Source organism: Coregonus lavaretus (genome assembly GCF_964263955.1).
Source record: "Coregonus lavaretus genome assembly, chromosome: 8".
NCBI lineage: Eukaryota > Metazoa > Chordata > Actinopteri > Salmoniformes > Salmonidae > Coregonus > Coregonus lavaretus.
In genome coordinates, this window is record NC_139995.1 from 59211564 (window position 1) to 59232435 (window position 20872).

Here is a 20872-nt window from a genome sequence, read left to right on the forward strand (position 1 = left end):
ATAGACTTTGTCCCCGTGGGGACCTGGGTAATGTCCCCACAAAGGAAGATTTCTTGTTTAACTATCCTTGTGGGGACTTGAGGGGATTTCAGGTACCCACGAGGATAGTTAAACAAGACCACAACACACACATTGTTGTTCCCTTCCTTACCAGAACACCACATACAAGCCCTGAGGAATAGCAATCAAACCCAGAGGGAGCGATAGATACGGATGGATAGCCAGTCCATCTATATGCCTCTCTATCTCTTCTAGTTATGCCTGTCCTGGTGTCTCAACACTATCTCAGTGCACCAGAGGAAATGGCTTAAGGCAGCCATCTTACAGGGTAGAGACACGGCCATATATAATGTATTCTGGTATATTACAGTGCTTTTAAAACCTGTCCTCTGTGACCCCCGGACGTTACACAATTTTGTAAATCGCCCTAATCTAGCTCACCTGATTCGCGTAGTCAAGGGCTTGATGATTAGTTGACAAGTTAAAATCAGGTGTGCTAGCTGTGGAATATATAAAATACATGGAACGGCTGGGGGTCCCTGAGGAGAGGTTTGGGAATGGCTGGGGGTCCCTGAGGAGAGGTTGGAGAACGGCTGGGGGTCCCTGAGGAGAGGTTTGAGAACGGCTGGGGGTCCCTGAGGAGAGGTTGGGGAACGGCTGGGGGTCCCTGAGGAGAGGTTGGGGAACGGCTGGTGGTCCCTGAGGAGAGGTTTGGGAACGGCTGGGGGTCCCTGAGGAGAGGTTGGAGAACGGCTGGGGGTCCCTGAGGAGAGGTTTGGGAACGGCTGGGGGTCCCTGAGGAGAGGTTGGGGAACGGCTGGGGGTCCCTGAGGAGAGGTTTGGGAACGGCTGGGGGTCCCTGAGGAGAGGTTTGGGAACGGCTGGGGGTCCCTGAGGAGAGGTTGGGGAACGGCTGGGGGTCCCTGAGGAGAGGTTTGGGAACGGCTGGGGGTCCCTGAGGAGAGGTTTGGGAACGGCTGGGGGTCCCTGAGGAGAGGTTTGGGAACGGCTGGGGGTCCCTGAGGAGAGGTTTGGGAACGGCTGGGGGTCCCTGAGGAGAGGTTGGGGAACGGCTGGGGGTCCCTGAGGAGAGGTTTGGGAACGGCTGGGGGTCCCTGAGGAGAGGTTTGGGAACGGCTGGGGGTCCCTGAGGAGAGGTTGGGGAACGGCTGGGGGTCGCCGAGGAGAGGTTTGGGAACGGCTGGGGGTCCCCGAGGAGAGGTTGGGGAACGGCTGGGGGTCCCTGAGGAGAGGTTGGGGAACGGCTGGGGGTCCCTGAGGAGAGGTTTGGGAACGGCTGGGGGTCCCCGAGGAGAGGTTTAAAAAAAAAAAAAAAAAACCTGTACCAGTCTACTATTTACCCTGTACTCCCATTACCACTGGCCAACCCAACCCCTCTTCTTCCTGGATAGCTGTCTGGGAGTGCAGATTTAACCAGCCCTGCATTAGCAAGCTTAATTGCTTAATTGATTGATTGATCTCACTTGTCCATGATGGTGTATTCGGCCTCTGTCTTGAAGAGCGCTACCAGCCTGGCCTCCATCATAATGTACACCTTCCCAGTGGTGTTGTCTGGAATAGAGAGTTTATAGAGGTTCATAGAGGTGTTATAAAGGTCCATAAGTAGTTATTAACCTCACTAATCCAAAGTGTTATAGCAGTTTATAATTTAGTAGTGTTATACACATTCAACTATCCCAGTGGTTGTCTGAAACAGAAGTTCAACCATAGTGTTATTTTATTATATTTTATTTAACTAATTTATTCCGGGTAGCCCAATTTAGACCAGGGTCTCATTCCCAATGGTGTCCCTGAGTACAAACATTTTCTCACAAACAGGAAGAAAAATTACCACAAGGCACAACTTCAACACCCCAAACCAACAACCCAGTTGCAAACAAATAAACCACTACAATCCTCAATGAATTGAGGCAGTATGAAAATGTATGCACTCACTAACTGTAAGTCGCTCTGAATAAGAGCGTCTGCTAAAAAATTACTAAAATAAATTTTAAAAAATACGTGTTATAAAATAATAGCCATTCATAGTAGCATTCCCATCTCAGTACATTTTTACATTTTAGTCATTTAGCAGACGCTCTTATCCAGAGCGACTTACATGAGCAATTAGGGTTAAGTGCCTTGCTCAAGGGCACAGACAGATTTTTCCACCTAGTCTGCTTGGGGATTAGAACCAGCGACCTTTCGGTTACTGGCACAACGCTCTTAACCACTAAGCTACCTGCCGTTGTCTGAAACAGATACTTTGTTTATTAAGAAATGTTTGCCTTCTTTAGACAGCTACATTTTAGTAATTTAGCAGACGCTCTTATCCAGAACAATTTACAGTCAGTGCATTCAACTAAGGTTGGTGGGACAACCACATATCACACCGTAACACTCCTTATTTAACAAGTGGCACTGTCACACCACAGAGCAGTAGATACACTACATGATCAAAAGTATGTGGACACCTGCTCGTCGAACATCTCATTCCAAAAACATGGGCGTTAGTGTGGAGTTGGTCCCCCCCTTTGCTGCTATAACAGCCTCCACTCTTCTGGGAAGGCTTTCCACTAGATGTTGGAACATTGCTGCAGGGGACTTGCTTCCATTAAGCCACAAGAGCATTAGTGAGGTGGGGCACTGATGTTGGGTGATTAGGCCTGGCTCACAGTCAGCGTTCCAATTCATCCCAAAGGTGTTCGATGGGGTTGAGGTCAGGGCTCTGTGCAGGCCAGTCAAGTTCTTCCACACCGATCTCCACAAACCATTTTTTGTATGGGCCTCGCTTTGTGCACGGGGGCAATGTCATGCTGAAACAGGAGAGGGCCTTCCCCAAACTGTTGCCACAAAGTTGGAAGCACAGCATCGTCTAGAATGTCATTGTATGCTGTAGCGTTAAGATTTCCCTTCACTGGGAAATCTGAGATAGCCCGACCCATGAAAAACAGCCCCACCAAACTTTACAGTTGGCACTATGCATTGGGGCAGGTAGCGTTCTCCTGGCATCCGCCAAACCCAGATTCGTCCGTCAGACTGCCAGATGGTGAAATGTGATTAATCACTCCAGAGAACTCGTTTCCACTGCTCCAGAGTCCAATGGCGGCGAGCTTTACACCACTGCAGCCGACGCTTGGCATTGCGCATGGTAATTTTAGGCTTGTGTGAGGCTGCTTGGCCATGGAAACCCATTTCATGAAGCTCCCGATTAACAGTTATTGTGCTGACGTTGCTTCCAGAGGCAGTTTGGAACTTGGTAGTGAGTGTTGCAACCGAGGACAGACAATTTATTCGCGCTACGTTCTTCAGCACTCGGCGGTCCCGGTCTGTGACCTTGTGTGGCCTACCACTTTGCGTCTGAGCCGTTGTTGCTCCTAGAAGTTTCCATTTGACAATAACAGCACTTAAGAGTTGACCTGGGCAGCTCTAGCAGGGCAGAAATGTGACGAACTGACTTGTTGGAAAGGTGGCATCCTATGATGGTGCCACGTTGAAAGTCATAGATCTTTGTCTGTGGAGATTGCATGGCTGTGTGCTCGATTTTATACACCGGTAAGCAACGGGTGTGGCTGAAATAGCCAAATCCACTAATTTGAAGGGGTGTCCAGATACTTTTGCATATATAGTGTACCTTTTCATAGGAAGACTGGCACAGAAACACAAGTACACATTGCTAGAAAATACTGGGGTATTTAAGATACTAAAAGGACAATTACAGCTCAGTTCAGTCTTTCAGTTCCGGGTAAAAACTTAATTCACTTTATTTTAAAAGTCGAGCATGTCTTGAGCTAGCTAACTAAACTCAACTCCATGGTGAAGGAAGTTTATGATAAACTCACAAACGCATTGATAAGGCTCTGTGGAATTCAGCTCAGCCTATAGTCTCGGCCAAGCGCATACCTTGTACCTATGTTTGTCCACTGCAGTTTGTCTTCTGTAACAGCTCTTTTGAAAAATTGTTTTCGGGAACACGCTACTGCTGAAATCCATGCATTTTAATAAAACTTTCGTCAAACACAACCACCGACAGTTTCAGTTGCTGTAACATGGCTCTAAAACGTACATTACCCTACGTAATCTGAGATTCCATCTTAGAGCAACAGAAATTAGGAAAACGGTCGGTGGTTGTATTTGACAAACTACAATCGGTTGGTGGAGTTCATTTTAAAACTCCCTTCACCATGGTGGTGAGTTTAGTCCGCTATGGTTTAGTTAGCTATGGTTTAGTTAGCTAGTCTTCAACAGACTTCAAAAGAACAATAGGCCTATATATACACTATTATAAACTGGGTGGTTGGAGCCCTGAATGCTGATTGGCTGACAGCCGTGGTATATCAGACCGTACACCATGGGTATGACAAAACATGTATTTATACTGCTCTAATTACATTGGTAACCTGTTTATAATAGCAATAAGGCACCTCTGGGGTTTGTGGTATATTGGCCCATATACCACGGCTAAGGGCTGTGTCCAGGCGTTGCGTCGTGCCTAAAAACAGCCCTTAGCCGTGGTATATTGGCCATATACCAAACCCCCTCAGGACTTATTGCTTAATTGTCACATCATGATTAAACCAAATCAGTTACAAACATGTCCTCTGGGAACAAGTAAATGTTTCATAAAGGAGACAAATACAGCGTTAATAGTTATCCAAGAGCTATTCATGTGGAGCATCTCTTTTCTATCCAGCAAACAGAACCTAAAGCATATTTTAAGAGAAAGAGAGTGAACGTGTGATAGGTAACAAACGATATCTAGGCAGGGCATTCACCCCAAATGGCACCCTATTCCCTATATAGAGCACTGCTTTTGCCCACCAGAGCCCATAGGGCACATATGTCAGAGTCAAGGCCCGCGGGCCACATCCGGCCCGCGAGAAGGTTTTTTACGGCCCCTGGGATGATCTTGATTTATTATTAGAACCGGCCCGCAGACCGCAGCAAGCCGGCAGCCCGCAGATCTTTTACACGCACCAATACTACATTTCCCACAATGCAACGGTGACGCACCGAGCAGTAGGCTGCTTCATTTCAATATTTATTGGCACAGCAGTCGTCAGCATCACAGTAAAATTAACTTTCAGATACCCATCAAAAATGGCAAAACGGAAGGTGGACACTGAGAACCGGGGGTTTCAAACAAGGTGGGAGTCGGAGTATATGTTCACGGAGGTAGCTGGAAAACCTGTGTGTCTTCTGTGTGGAGAAAGTGTGGCGGTACTGAAAGAGTATAATCTGAGACGACATTATGAAACGAAACACGCGGACAAAAACAAGAATATGGACATGGAACAAATGCCCCAGCTGCGCATCCAGGCTGCTCAAACGTTGTCTATGTTTGGCAGCACATACCTGTGTGAACAACTGTTTTCTTTGATGAACCTGAACAAAACATCACACAGAAGTCGACTTACTGCTGAACACCTCCACTCAATTCTGAGGATTTCCTCAGCTCAGAGCCTTACCCCGAACATTGATGAACTTGTGGAAAAGATGGGACACCACCAAGTATCACCCTCAACCTCAAACAAGTGAACATTACTGTGCAATCACATATTTAGAGTTTTTACTCAGTTCAAGTTTAAAAGTTAAAGTTTAATATTTGTTTTCACTGCATGTTACTTCTCCTTAAACAAAGTGTTGTTTTTGATTAATAGATTTTTGCACTTTATTTTATTGTATTTCAATCCAATTATATTTTAAAAATATTTCAGTTGAGTGGATGATAGAAAATTGCTATTATTGTTTTTTTCTTTGAAGTAAATTTAGCCCACTTTTGCTAAAATAGAAAATATAGGCTACTGATGGTGCCTTGAATACCGGTTTCTTTCATTTAATGTTCATGTTATGGGGATTTTTATATAAAGGAAATTTGTCTTTTGTGTCTGTTGAAAATTAAAGATTACTGACAGAGCCATAAGAAAATATTGCTTTATTTATCTGATCATATTGGAATATATTTGTTAGGTTTTCAGTAGGTTCAATTAGGTTCACTAGACTATATGCGTCATTTAAAAAATTTTCAATGAACATTCGAACAGTCCGGCCCTCGGCTTGTAGCTAAATTTTTTATTTGGCCCTCCGTCCATTTGACTTTGACACCCCTGCCATAGGGGTTGTACTGCACTATATCAGGAATAGGGTGCAATTTGGGACACAGCCTGGATCTGGATCCCAGTAAACTACTGTCTCTAAATATGGAGCACCCTTCCTGTCTTCCTTCTGGATGTGAATCCCAGTAAACTACTGTCTCTAAATATGGAACACCCTTCCTGTCTTCCTTCTGGATGTGAATCCCAGTAAACTACTGTCTCTAAATATGGAACACCTTTCCTGTCTTCCTTCTGGATGTGAATCCCAGTAAACTACTGTCTCTAAATATGGAACACCCTTCCTGTCTTCCTTCTGGATGTGGATCCCAGTAAACTACTGTCTCTAAATATGGAACACCTTTCCTGTCTTCCTTCTGGATGTGAATCCCAGTAAACTACTGTCTCTAAATATGGAACACCCTTCCTGTCTTCCTTCTGGATGTGAATCCCAGTAAACTACTGTCTCTAAATATGGAACACCTTTCCTGTCTTCCTTCTGGATGTGAATCCCAGTAAACTACTGTCTCTAAATATGGAACACCTTTCCTGTCTTCCTTCTGGATGTGAATCCCAGTAAACTACTGTCTCTAAATATGGAACACCCTTCCTGTCTTCCTTCTGGATGTGAATCCCAGTAAACTACTGTCTCTAAATATGGAACACCTTTCCTGTCTTCCTTCTGGATGTGGATCCCAGTAAACTACTGTCTCTAAATATGGAACACCCTTCCTGTCTTCCTTCTGGATGTGAATCCCAGTAAACTACTGTCTCTAAATATGGAACACCTTTCCTGTCTTCCTTCTGGACGTGGATCCCAGTAAACTACTGTCTCTAAATATGGAACACCCTTCCTGTCTTCCTTCTGGATGTGGACCCCAGTAAACTACTGTCTCTAAATATGGAACACCTTTCCTGTCTTCCTTCTGGATGTGAATCCCAGTAAACTACTGTCTCTAAATATGGAACACCTTTCCTGTCTTCCTTCTGGATGTGAATCCCAGTAAACTACTGTCTCTAAATATGGAACACCCTTCCTGTCTTCCTTCTGGATGTGAATCCCAGTAAACTACTGTCTCTAAATATGGAACACCTTTCCTGTCTTCCTTCTGGACGTGGATCCCAGTAAACTACTGTCTCTAAATATGGAACACCTTTCCTGTCTTCCTTCTGGATGTGAATCCCAGTAAACTACTGTCTCTAAATATGGAACACCCTTCCTGTCTTCCTTCTGGATGTGAATCCCAGTAAACTACTGTCTCTAAATATGGAACACCCTTCCTGTCTTCCTTCTGGATGTGAATCCCAGTAAACTACTGTCTCTAAATATGGAACACCTTTCCTGTCTTCCTTCTGGATGTGAATCCCAGTAAACTACTGTCTCTAAATATGGAACACCCTTCCTGTCTTCCTTCTGGATGTGGATCCCAGTAAACTACTGTCTCTAAATATGGAACACCTTTCCTGTCTTCCTTCTGGATGTGAATCCCAGTAAACTACTGTCTCTAAATATGGAACACCCTTCCTGTCTTCCTTCTGGATGTGAATCCCAGTAAACTACTGTCTCTAAATATGGAACACCTTTCCTGTCTTCCTTCTGGATGTGAATCCCAGTAAACTACTGTATCTAAATATGGAACACCTTTCCTGTCTTCCTTCTGGATGTGAATCCCAGTAAACTACTGTCTCTAAATATGGAACACCCTTCCTGTCTTCCTTCTGGATGTGAATCCCAGTAAACTACTGTCTCTAAATATGGAACACCTTTCCTGTCTTCCTTCTGGATGTGGATCCCAGTAAACTACTGTCTCTAAATATGGAACACCCTTCCTGTCTTCCTTCTGGATGTGAATCCCAGTAAACTACTGTCTCTAAATATGGAACACCTTTCCTGTCTTCCTTCTGGATGTGAATCCCAGTAAACTACTGTCTCTAAATATGGAACACCCTTCCTGTCTTCCTTCTGGATGTGGATCCCAGTAAACTACTGTCTCTAAATATGGAACACCTTTCCTGTCTTCCTTCTGGATGTGAATCCCAGTAAACTACTGTCTCTAAATATGGAACACCTTTCCTGTCTTCCTTCTGGATGTGAATCCCAGTAAACTACTGTCTCTAAATATGGAGCACCCTTCCTGTCTTCCTTCTGGATGTGAATCCCAGTAAACGACTGTCTCTAAATATGGAACACCTTTCCTGTCTTCCTTCTGGATGTGAATCCCAGTAAACTACTGTCTCTAAATATGGAACACCCTTCCTGTCTTCCTTCTGGACGTGGATCCCAGTAAACTACTGTCTCTAAATATGGAGCACCCTTCCTGTATTCCTTCTGGACGTGGATCCCAGTAAACTACTGTCTCTAAATATGGAACACCTTTCCTGTCTTCGTTCTGGACGTGAATCCCAGTAAACTACTGTCTCTAAATATGGAACACCCTTCCTGTCTTCCTTCTGGACGTGGATCCCAGTAAACTACTGTCTCTAAATATGGAGCACCCTTCCTGTCTTCCTTCTGGACGTGGATCCCAGTAAACTACTGTCTCTAAATATGGAACACCTTTCCTGTCTTCCTTCTGGACGTGAATCCCAGTAAACTACGGTCTCTAAATATGGAACACCTTTCCTGTCTTCCTTCTGGACGTGGATCCCAGTAAACTACTGTCTCTAAATATGGAACACCTTTCCTGTCTTCCTTCTGGACGTGGATCCCAGTAAACTACTGTCTCTAAATATGGAACACCTTTCCTGTCTTCCTTCTGGACGTGAATCCCAGTAAACTACTGTCTCTAAATATGGAACACCTTTCCTGTCTTCCTTCTGGATGTGGATCCCAGTAAACTACTGTCTCTAAATATGGAACACCTTTCCTGTCTTCCTTCTGGATGTGGATCCCAGTAAACTACTGTCTCTAAATATGGAACACCTTTCCTGTCTTCCTTCTGGATGTGAATCCCAGTAAACTACTGTCTCTAAATATGGAACACCTTTCCTGTCTTCCTTCTGGATGTGGATCCCAGTAAACTACTGTCTCTAAATATGGAACACCCTTCCTGTCTTCCTTCTGGATGTGGATCCCAGTAAACTACTGTCTCTAAATATGGAACACCTTTCCTGTCTTCCTTCTGGATGTGGATCCCAGTAAACTACTGTCTCTAAATATGGAACACCTTTCCTGTCTTCCTTCTGGATGTGAATCCCAGTAAACTACTGTCTCTAAATATGGAACACCTTTCCTGTCTTCCTTCTGGATGTGGATCCCAGTAAACTACTGTCTCTAAATATGGAACACCTTTCCTGTCTTCCTTCTGGATGTGGATCCCAGTAAACTACTGTCTCTAAATATGGAACACCTTTCCTGTCTTCCTTCTGGATGTGAATCCCAGTAAACTACTGTCTCTAAATATGGAACACCTTTCCTGTCTTCCTTCTGGATGTGGATCCCAGTAAACTACTGTCTCTAAATATGGAACACCTTTCCTGTCTTCCTTCTGGATGTGGATCCCAGTAAACTACTGTCTCTAAATATGGAACACCTTTCCTGTCTTCCTTCTGGATGTGAATCCCAGTAAACTACTGTCTCTAAATATGGAACACCTTTCCTGTCTTCCTTCTGGATGTGAATCCCAGTAAACTACTGTCTCTAAATATGGAACACCCTTCCTGTCTTCCTTCTGGATGTGAATCCCAGTAAACTACTGTCTCTAAATATGGAACACCTTTCCTGTCTTCCTTCTGGATGTGAATCCCAGTAAACTACTGTCTCTAAATATGGAACACCTTTCCTGTCTTCCTTCTGGATGTGGATCCCAGTAAACTACTGTCTCTAAATATGGAACACCTTTCCTGTCTTCCTTCTGGATGTGGATCCCAGTAAACTACTGTCTCTAAATATGGAACACCTTTCCTGTCTTCCTTCTGGATGTGAATCCCAGTAAACTACTGTCTCTAAATATGGAACACCTTTCCTGTCTTCCTTCTGGATGTGAATCCCAGTAAACTACTGTCTCTAAATATGGAACACCCTTCCTGTCTTCCTTCTGGATGTGAATCCCAGTAAACTACTGTCTCTAAATATGGAACACCTTTCCTGTCTTCCTTCTGGATGTGAATCCCAGTAAACTACTGTCTCTAAATATGGAACACCTTTCCTGTCTTCCTTCTGGATGTGAATCCCAGTAAACTACTGTCTCTAAATATGGAACACCTTTCCTGTCTTCCTTCTGGATGTGAATCCCAGTAAACTACTGTCTCTAAATATGGAACACCTTTCCTGTCTTCCTTCTGGATGTGGATCCCAGTAAACTACTGTCTCTAAATATGGAACACCTTTCCTGTCTTCCTTCTGGATGTGCGTAAGCAGCTGATGGCACCATCACATTACACTAAACTGTAACACCCACTTCCATCCGGTGTGAAGATCAGAGGAACAGAGATATGAGGAGGAGAAGGGAAGATAGGAGGAGGAGAAGGGAAGATAGGAGGAGGAGAAGGGAAGATAGGAGGAGGAGAAGGGAAGATAGGAGAAGGTAAGATAGAAGGAGGAGAAGGAAAGATATGAGGAGGAGGAGAAGGGAAGATAGGAGGAGGAGAAGGGAAGATAGGAGGAGGAGAAGGGGAGTTAGGAGGAGGAGAAGGAAAGATAGGAGGAGGAGGAGAAGGAAAGATATGAGGAGGAGAAGGGGAGTTAGGAGGAGGAGAAGGAAAGATAGGAGGAGGAGGAGAAGGAAAGATATGAGGAGGAGGAGAAGGGAAGATAGGAGAAGGGAAGATAGGAGAAGGGAAGATAGGAGGAGGTAAGATAGGAGGAGGAGAAGGGAAGATAGGAGGAGGTGAAGGGAAGATAGGAGGAGGAGAAGGGGAGATAGGAGGAGGAGGAGAAGGAAAGATATGAGGAGGAGGAGAAGGGAAGATAGGAGGAGGAGAAGGGGAGTTAGGAGAAGGGAAGATAGGAGAAGGGAAGATAGGAGGAGGAGAAGGTAAGATAGGAGGAGGAGAAGGTAAGATAGGAGGAGTAGAAGGTAAGATAGGAGGAGGAGAAGGGAAGATAGGAGGAGGAGAAGGAAAGATAGGAGGAGGTGAAGGGAAGATAGGAGGAGGAGAAGGGGAGTTAGGAGGAGGAGGAGAAGGAAAGATATGAGGAGGAGGAGAAGGGAAGATAGGAGGAGGTAAGATAGGAGGAGGTAAGATAGGAGGAGGAGAAGGGAAGATAGGAGGAGGAGAAGGAAAGATAGGAGGAGGAGAAGGTAAGATAGGAGGAGGAGAAGGTAAGATAGGAGGAGGAGAAGGTAAGATAGGAGGAGGAGAAGGTAAGATAGGAGGAGGAGAAGGGAAGATAGGAGAAGGAGAAGGTAAGATAGGAGGAGGTGAAGGGAAGATAGGAGGAGTAGAAGGTAAGATAGGAGGAGTAGAAGGGAAGATAGGAGGAGGAGAAGGGAAGATAGGAGGAGGAGAAGGGAAGATAGGAGGAGGAGAAGGGAAGATAGGAGGAGGAGAAGGGAAGATAGGAGGAGGAGAAGGAAAGATAGGAGGAGGAGAAGGTAAGATAGGAGGAGGAGAAGGGAAGATAGGAGGAGGAGAAGGGAAGATAGGAGGAGGAGAAGGGAAGATAGGAGGAGGTGAAGGGAAGATAGGAGGAGGAGAAGGAAAGATAGGAGGAGGAGAAGGGAAGATAGGAGGAGGAGAAGGAAAGATAGGAGGAGGTGAAGGGAAGATAGGAGAAGGTAAGATAGGAGGAGGAGAAGGTAAGATAGGAGGAGGAGAAGGGAAGATAGGAGGAGGAGAAGGGAAGATAGGAGGAGGAGAAGGAAAGATAGGAGGAGGTGAAGGGAAGATAGGAGAAGGTAAGATAGGAGGAGGAGAAGGTAAGATAGGAGGAGGAGAAGGGAAGATAGGAGAAGGAGAAGGGAAGATAGGAGGAGGTGAAGGGAAGATAGGAGGAGGAGAAGGAAAGATAGGAGGAGGAGAAGGAAAGATAGGAGGAGGTGAAGGGAAGATAGGAGGAGGAGAAGGGGAGTTAGGAGGAGGAGGAGAAGGGAAGATATGAGGAGGAGGAAAGATAGGAGGTAAGATAGGAGGAGGAGAAGGTAAGATAGGAGGAGTAGAAGGGAAGATAGGAGGAGGAGAAGGAAAGATAGGAGGAGGAGAAGGAAAGATAGGAGGAGGAGAAGGGGAGTTAGGAGGAGGAGGAGAAGGAAAGATATGAGGAGGAGGAGGAGAAGGGAAGATAGGAGGAGGTAAGATAGGAGGAGGTAAGATAGGAGGAGGAGAAGGAAAGATATGAGGAGGAGGAGAAGGGAAGATAGGAGGAGGTAAGATAGGAGGAGGTAAGATAGGAGGAGGAGAAGGTAAGATAGGAGGAGTAGAAGGTAAGATAGGAGGAGGAGAAGGAAAGATAGGAGAAGGTAAGATAGGAGGAGGAGAAACAAGGTTTCAATCTGCTGTGAATAATAGGAGGCAAAGAGCCCTGGAAAAGAGAGCGAGAGGAGGTAGAAAGAGAGAGCGACAGAGAGAAAGGAGAGAGGGGGGAACGAGAGAGAACATCAATAAGAGATGGCAGTTCCTCTCACTGGGGGCGATAAATGATTACTGCAGACCGGCTACAGGCTGACAGACAGAGATAGAGGGTAGGTGTGAGAGAGAAGAGGAAGAGAGAGAGAGGAGGAAGAGAGAGAGAGAGAGAGAGATAGAGAGAGAGAGAGAGAGAGAAAAAGAGAGGAAGAGAGAGAGAGAGAAAGAGAAAGAGAGAGAGAAAGAGAAAGAAAGAGAGAGAGAGAGAGAGAGAGAGAGAGAGAGGAGAGAGAGAGAGAGAGAGAGAGAGAGAGAGAGAGAGAGAGAGAGAGAGAGAGAGAGAGAGAGAGAGAGAGAGATACTGTAGAGAGAGAGAGAAGAGAGAGCCTATTGGTATTCTGAGCGGCACCCCCATGCAGCATCAAGTCTCTTCCTGCACCTCCAACATACTACAGAGCAACAGCTCCCCCCCCTGGCACGTCCATGCTCCAGCAGCCTGCCTGGTATCTGGGTCAGCCTAGTCTGGCTGGGATCCACAGCTACAGGGAGAGAAGAAACCCCTACTATGGAGTATTTTTATATTTGGAGGGAAGCAAGGACAAGGTCTTTTTAAGTGGCCTGATTTGAGTTAGACGTATGTCCACTGTCCATGTTGGTTTCGTCCTGATATACGCACTAGTCACTACCGAGAAAGCAGAGACGGAGGGATCGAGAGAGAACTCAAAGAAGACAACGTGACCAAATAATACACAAATGCAAAAAATTAAAACGCAGAATAGAACAGATTCCATCCTGAAATTCATCTTTATGCTTTCAGACAACAACACACAATAGCAGGAGCACAGGCTCAGTCACAGTGCAGCCATCAAGATTTAAGTGACTTGCTCAAGGGCACAACGACAGGAGACGGTACCTGGGGTCTGTTGAATAATAAAATCACATAAAAAGACTTTCTCACCTTTGACCTTGACATACTGCAGCTCTGAGTTGACGCAGAGGGCCAGGTTGCTAGGCAGAGTCCAAGGGGTGGTTGTCCAGGCGATCAGACACACGTTCTCATCCTCCAGGAGAGGGAAGTTCACCATCACTGACGGATCCTGCACATCCTGGAGACATGGTAAAAACACGGTAACAACACGGTAACAACACGGTAACAACACGGTAACAACACGGTAACAACATGGTAAAAACACGGTAACAACATGGTAATAATCCTAATTGACCTATTTAAAGACTGTTTAGCACTGACCATCAGATGACAATTACCATCGCATGACTAGGTTCTGACATGCTGACAGAAAACACTAATCCTAACAGTCTTCATGAGTACTGGGATATACCTTGACAGTCTTCATGAGTACTGGGATATACCTTGACAGTCTTCATGAGTACTGGGATATACCTTGACAGTCTTTATGAGTACTGGGATATACCTTGACAGCCAAACACAATAGTGGGTATATAGTGTAGAACAGGGCTCTCCAACCCTGTTCCTGGAGGGCTACCCTCCTGTAGGTTTTAACTCCAACCCTGTTCCTGGAGAGCTACCCTCCTGTAGGTTTTAACTCCAACCCTGTTCCTGGAGAGATACCCTCCTGTAGGTTAACTCCAACCCTGTTCCTGGAGAGCTACCCTCCTGTAGGTTAACTCCAACCCTGTTCCTGGAGAGCTACCCTCCTGTAGGTTTTAACTCCAACCCTGTTCCTGGAGAGTTACCCTCCTGTAGGTTAACTCCAACCCTGTTCCTGGAGAGCTACCCTCCTGTAGGTTAACTCCAACCCTGTTCCTGGAGAGCTACCCTCCTGTAGGTTAACTCCAACCCTGTTCCTGGAGAGCTACCCTCCTGTAGGTTTTAACTCCAACCCTGTTCCTGGAGAGTTACCCTCCTGTAGGTTAACTCCAACCCTGTTCCTGGAGAGCTACCCTCCTGTATGTTAACTCCAACCCTGTTCCTGGAGAGCTACCCTCCTGTAGGTTAACTCCAACCCTGTTCCTGGAGAGCTACCCTCCTGTAGGTTTTAACTCCAACCCTGTTCCTGGAGAGCTACCCTCCTGTATGTTAACTCCAACCCTGTTCCTGGAGAGCTACCCTCCTGTAGGTTTTAACTCCAACCCTGTTCCTGGAGAGCTACCCTCCTGTAGGTTTTAACTCCAACCCTGTTCCTGGAGAGCTACCCTCCTGTAGGTTTTAACTCCAACCCTGTTCCTGGAGAGCTACCCTCCTGTAGGTTTTAACTCCAACCCTGTTCCTGGAGAGCTACCCTCCTGTAGGTTTTAACTCCAACCCTGTTCCTGGAGAGCTACCCTCCTGTAGGTTTTAACTCCAACCCTGTTCCTGGAGAGCTACCCTCCTGTAGGTTTTAACTCCAACCCTGTTCCTGGAGAGCTACCCTCCTGTAGGTTTTAACTCCAACCCTGTTCCTGGAGAGCTACCCTCCTGTAGGTTTTAACTCCAAACCTGTTCCTGGAGAGCTACCCTCCTGTAGGTTTTAACTCCAACCCTGTTCCTGGAGAGCTACCCTCCTGTAGGTTTTAACTCCAAACCTGTTCCTGGAGAGCTACCCTCCTGTAGGTTTTAACTCCAAACCTGTTCCTGGGCTAACAGCCATGATGTACAAGTGTGTGAGTACCTTGTAGTTCTGGTTAGACTACAACACTGTTCCTGGGCTAACAGCCATGATGTACTAGTGTGTGAGTACCTTGTAGTTCTGGTTAGACTACAACACTGCTCCTGGGCTAACAGCCATGATGTACAAGTGTGTGAGTACCTTGTAGTTCTGGTTAGACTACAACACTGCTCCTGGGCTAACAGCCATGATGTACTAGTGTGTGAGTACCTTGTAGTTCTGGTTAGACTACAACACTGTTCCTGGGCTAACAGCCATGATGTACTAGTGTGTGAGTACCTTGTAGTTCTGGTTAGACTACAACACTGTTCCTGGGCTAACAGCCATGATGTACTAGTGTGTGAGTACCTTGTAGTTCTGGTTAGACTACAACACTGTTCCTGGGCTAACAGCCATGATGTACTAGTGTGTGAGTACCTTGTAGTTCTGGTTAGACTACAACACTGCTCCTGGGCTAACAGCCATGATGTACTAGTGTGTGAGTACCTTGTAGTTCTGGTTAGACTACAACACTGCTCCTGGGCTAACAGCCATTATGTACTAGTGTGTGAGTACCTTGTAGTTCTGGTTAGACTCGAAGTTGGACAGCGGCGTGTTACAGGCGGTAGAGAAAGGCATGACCTTCACCCCGCGGTACACCAGACCTTTATCATACAGCTGCCTGAACACCCACCTGGGGGGAGGGAGAGAGGGGGAGAGAGAGAAAGAGACAGACAGAGACAGAGAGAGAGAGAGACAGAGACCGAGAGAGAGAGAGACAGAGAGAGACAGAGAGAGAGACAGAGAGAGACAGAGAGAGAGACAGAGAGAGAGAGACAGAGAGAGAGAGACAGAGAGAGAGACAGAGAGAGACAGAGAGAGAGACAGAGAGAGAGACAGAGAGAGAGACAGAGAGAGAGAGAGAGAGACAGAGACAGAGAGCGAGACAGAGAGAGAGAGACAGAGAGAGAGAGACAGAGAGAGAGAGACAGAGAGAGAGAGACAGAGAGAGAGACAGAGACAGAGAGAGACAGAGACAGAGACAGAGACAGAGACAGAGAGAGAGAGAGAGAGACAGAGAGACAGAGAGAGAGAGAGAGAGAGAGAGACAGAGAGAGAGAGACAGAGACAGAGACAGAGACAGAGACAGAGAGAGAGAGAGAGAGAGAGAGAGAGAGAGAGAGAGAGAGAGAGAGAGAGAGAGAGAGAGAGAGAGAGAGAGAGAGAGAGAGAGAGAGAGGGAGAGGGAGAGGGAGAGGGAGAGGGAGAGGGAGAGGGAGAGGGAGAGGGAGAGGGAGAGGGAGAGGGAGGGAGGGAGGGAGAGAGAGAGAGACAGAGAGAGACAGAGACAGAGAGACAGAGAGAGACAGAGAGAGACAGAGAGAGAGACAGAGAGAGACAGAGAGGTAAATCAAACCCTATCCTACAGCTGCTGGAACACCCACCTGGGAGACAATACACAAACACACTGTTTACATGTTGTGAGGAGTAACACAGTAAAACATTGTTCCCATATTAAGTAATATTAAAGCAATATTTCAAGCACAGTGCCTTCAGAAGGTTCACACCCCTTGACTTTTTCCCACTTTGTTGTGTTACAGCCTGAATTTAAAATTAATGAAATGTAGATTGTGTCACTGGCCTTCACACAAAGTGGAATTATGTTTTTCGAAATGTTTACAAATTAATAAAACAAATGAAGCTGTCTTGAGTCAATAGGTATTCAACCCCTTTGTTATGGCAAGCCTAAATAAGTTCAGGAGTAAAAATGTGCTTAAACAAGTCACATAACAAGTTGCATGGACTCACTCTGTGTGCAATAATCATGTTTAATATGATTTTTTTAATGACTCATCTCTGTACCCCAGAATTATCTGTAAGGTCCCTCAGCCGAGCAGTGAATTTCAAACACATTCATCCACAAAGACCTGGTAGGTTTTCCAATGCCTCGCACAGAAGGGCACCTGTCGGTAGTAGGGCTGTTAACGGTGACCGTATTACCGCCACACCGGCAATCATGAGTCATGACCGCAGTAACATGACCACGTGACCGCTGAATCACGCCAATCTCCTGGACATGCGTTAGTAGTACCCCAACTTGCTAATGACCGTCAGGTCCTAATAGCCCGGTGGCATAAAACATCGATAATTTTCCCTTTCCTAAGAGAATTGTTTAAAGGGCGTCCGCATGCTTCACAGCCGAAAACAGTTTGGAAGAGTTTGTGCAAATATTATGACGACATCGTGTGACGTTTTTTTTTTTTTTTCATTTTGGACTTCGGTGAGGGGTTTTTCGGCTGTTCGGGGCAGACATTTCTTCTGGAGGCAAGCTGAAGTTCAGAGCCGAAGTCTACGCCCGTTCGTTGGTGATTGGTCAACCGTAGGGATTCTTCAGTAAAGTCTGTTGTCACTCAACTAGAGACGACTCATTTTTCATGCACATTTTTTAATTGAAAAATACAGCATCTTCATTAAAATGTAACATTGCTCGACTAAGATCTCAAAAGTAATGACAGATTTGAGTTAATCTTAGATTAATTCGGACTATTTTGAGGAAGAGTATACTGGCTACGGCGTCTCAAAGTGGACAGACAATACTATTGCCGCTTTTTTTCCTCATTTTCCAAGCAAAGTTATTTTAAGGGAGTATGCGAGCTGAAGCCCCTCATATATTTCCTTAGGTAAGGGCATACTTAAGGAGTTTTACGGTAGTTTGAAGGCCTGTATGGCAGAAAGAGAAACCACGTTTCTTGTAATTACTTTTTTCTCAACTTGTTTGTATTACTTTCTAGAACGTCAATCTAGCTTCCAGAGTAGCTATAGCTAGCTAGCCAGATAGCTTTATAGCCATGGATTGTGCACCTTCCATTGTTTAGCTAAGTAGCTAGCTGGTTTTCTTTTTGTAACCAGAGCAGATGAAAGCAACATTTACCTCCACAAATGCTGTTTACATTGATATCCATGCTGAATGAAGCAATTATGGGACGTCTTAACAACCTTAACCTTTTCACTTAATTTAAGGGGGAAATTCACCTTAAAATGTTTTGTGCAACTGACTTAAAGTTAAGGAAATTTACTTAAGATGTTTTATAAAAAATAACGGGTGGAATCGACACCGGCACAATCACAATCTATTCAAACGTTTCTGAGATCAAGTTCATAAACTCAGATAATGTATCCATTTCTGAAGTTTAACAATAACATTGAGGTAGCACACCTCAGCAGTCAGCAACATACAGTAAGTCAGCCCACAGAGAACATTGCATTGTGGGATTTGTAGTCGACTTGATTTCCACAACAACGTTCACGTTGCTACTAACCTTATTATAACGACAATATGAAACATTTGTTCACAAAAAAAATTATTGTTATTTAACACAAAACTATAGGAATTAGTGGTTTTAGGTGGATTTTTCCATGAAGGCTTTGTGTGCCCAGTGTACCACTATAGACTGAATATCTCTTCTCTTCATCTTCTGGCCTTCTTCACTCCTTCTGTTCTTCTGCTACAGAGAGAATGGTATTGGGGCTTTGTACGTTGATCGAGTGGTAGTTCTTCCTGCTGACATGAGTGACTTCATGGTCCTTGGTAGCCTGAATTCTGATGTAGGTCCCATCGATTGCTCCACAGACTCGTGAGAACCTTGCTATGCCATGGAACTCTGTAGCAAGTTCTGTTCTGTTCGGCCTGGGTGGGAAATCTGATGAAGGCTTTCGTGACTCTGTGCACAACCCTATCCACAGATGACTTGTGGACATGAAATACTTCTGTCATGATTTGCCCTCATGGGCTGAGGATCAAAGATGCCGGCTAGGCAAAGGTTTGAACACCCACTCTCCTGGGGGGTCAGTTTTATGAATGAAATACATTTTATTTATTTTTTAGGTCGTAAATTCCTTGCAGAAACGTTCTCTTCCGTGCCATGAAGTATTGGGAGAGAGAATTTCCCTGTGGAACAAAATAAGTCTTCCCGCCAAGACTCCAACATCCAAAAGTGGATAATGAAACAATATTCCTACTTCAAAGAATGTGGGAAAAGGTCAGAGGGGACTTAAAGAACAATCATGTCAAATTCGTTACTATGTTGTGATGTCATTAAAGACGGTGGAACAACATAACTGTATCTCCGGGGGTGTACCCTTCCCAGTTATGAGGTTTTGCATCTAATTGTTGTATAAAACAAAATTATTAAAATTAAAATTACTTTTGTGAAGATAATGTGATTTTAGCATTCTAGATGAGATTATTGTTTTCCATATTGATTTGTTCTCAGACAGTGAGCACAAACATGAAGAAATTCCCCTCAGACCAAGCAGACTACGGTGTAAGCCAGATGTTGCAAATGGTTGAATTTCTACCAGACCAGGAAGCGTGAAGCTGAAGCTACACGGCTTAAAAATGGTTAGAAAGACCAGAAAAGAGGAAGGAAACCGGATTTCACCATGAGGCCAATGGTGACTTTAAAACAGTTACATAGTTTAACGGCTGTGATAGGAGAAAACGGATGATGGATAAACTAGGGCTGTTATGGTGACCGTATTACCGCCACACCGGCGGTCACGAGTCATGAAGGCAGTCAAATTCCACGTGACCGTTTAGTCACGGTAATTAGGCTTCTCCAAGCTCTGATGCTGCTGATGGTCATTAGTAGCCTACCAAACTAGCTAACTGCCTGGTACTCAGCACTCTATTGTCCCTCTAAGCACTCTGACATCAATGCAAATGTAATCGAAAATCTAATCAAACACTTCATGAGACCCCATGAGCTCATGTTGCGTAACATTTCTATAGGCTATGGAGTAGCGTGAGAAAACAGAGTGATGGCCTCTATTAAAAAGAGGAGGATCCCATCAGCTTTTTATAGGCTAGGCCTACTATATTTATTTCTCAACTTTCCTAATATTAAGCACATGGCTTCTCTTTACAACAGGAGTATAGTTGGCTGGCATAAAAATGAACCACAAAGCATCCTCCATTCGCTATTTAAGTGCATAGATGACATGTCTTTTTATCCCTGTTTCTGAGACCGGTGCATGATAATGGTCCATTCTAAATCAAAATAAAATTTCACACATTATTTAGTATATGTAAAGACAAGATTAAAATCAAGAACAGCCTGATGGGTGACAATATTAGCCTATCACTTGTGAATTATATATTATCATTTGTGACTGCGTTTCAGGAAACTAGGCATATGTCGCGGTTCACTACTTCACAGGCGAGCAATTTGAACTTAAACTTTATCCAATGTAAAAAAATATATATATATTCATATTTAGATACATAAGACCGAATCGAGCCGGTCGGTCACATTAGTGAATGATGCCCAGCGTAAGGCAAGAAACAATGCATACCTTTTTTTTGCGACTTTTTCAAAATCATAGTCCCACACCTCATGTAGCCTAGCCGGTAGGCCTATATGTTTTGATAAGGTTTGCATCACAACTACAGTGGCCAAATAACTTCTTAAAATTAAGCACATTAATCCGCTTTACAAGGGGTTTAGAGCCTAGCTGGCATACATAAGAAGTGCGTGAGTTTTAAGTTTGGGGAAGATGATTTTTCACCATAAAAATGCACCTTCATAATAAAAGCATTACATGCATAATCGCATTTGAGTTCACGCTCATGGAACATTCCCACTTATAGCCTACTGCCGTGTGCGT

General features: G+C 44.8%; 1 protein-coding gene across 1 annotated transcript in view; it reads right to left on the reverse strand.

Moving 5' to 3' along the window:
- iars1 (isoleucyl-tRNA synthetase 1) overlaps positions 1–20872 on the reverse strand; it is a 128127-nt gene that overhangs the window by 93003 nt on the left and 14252 nt on the right. The window contains exons 6-9 of the mRNA XM_084167701.1: positions 15782–15899; positions 13558–13705; positions 1485–1572; positions 521–539 (exon numbers count right to left, since the gene is read on the reverse strand). Of these exons, the coding sequence (XP_084023827.1) occupies positions 521–539; positions 1485–1572; positions 13558–13705; positions 15782–15899 (373 nt within the window). The remainder of the gene's footprint in view (positions 1–520; positions 540–1484; positions 1573–13557; positions 13706–15781; positions 15900–20872) is intronic.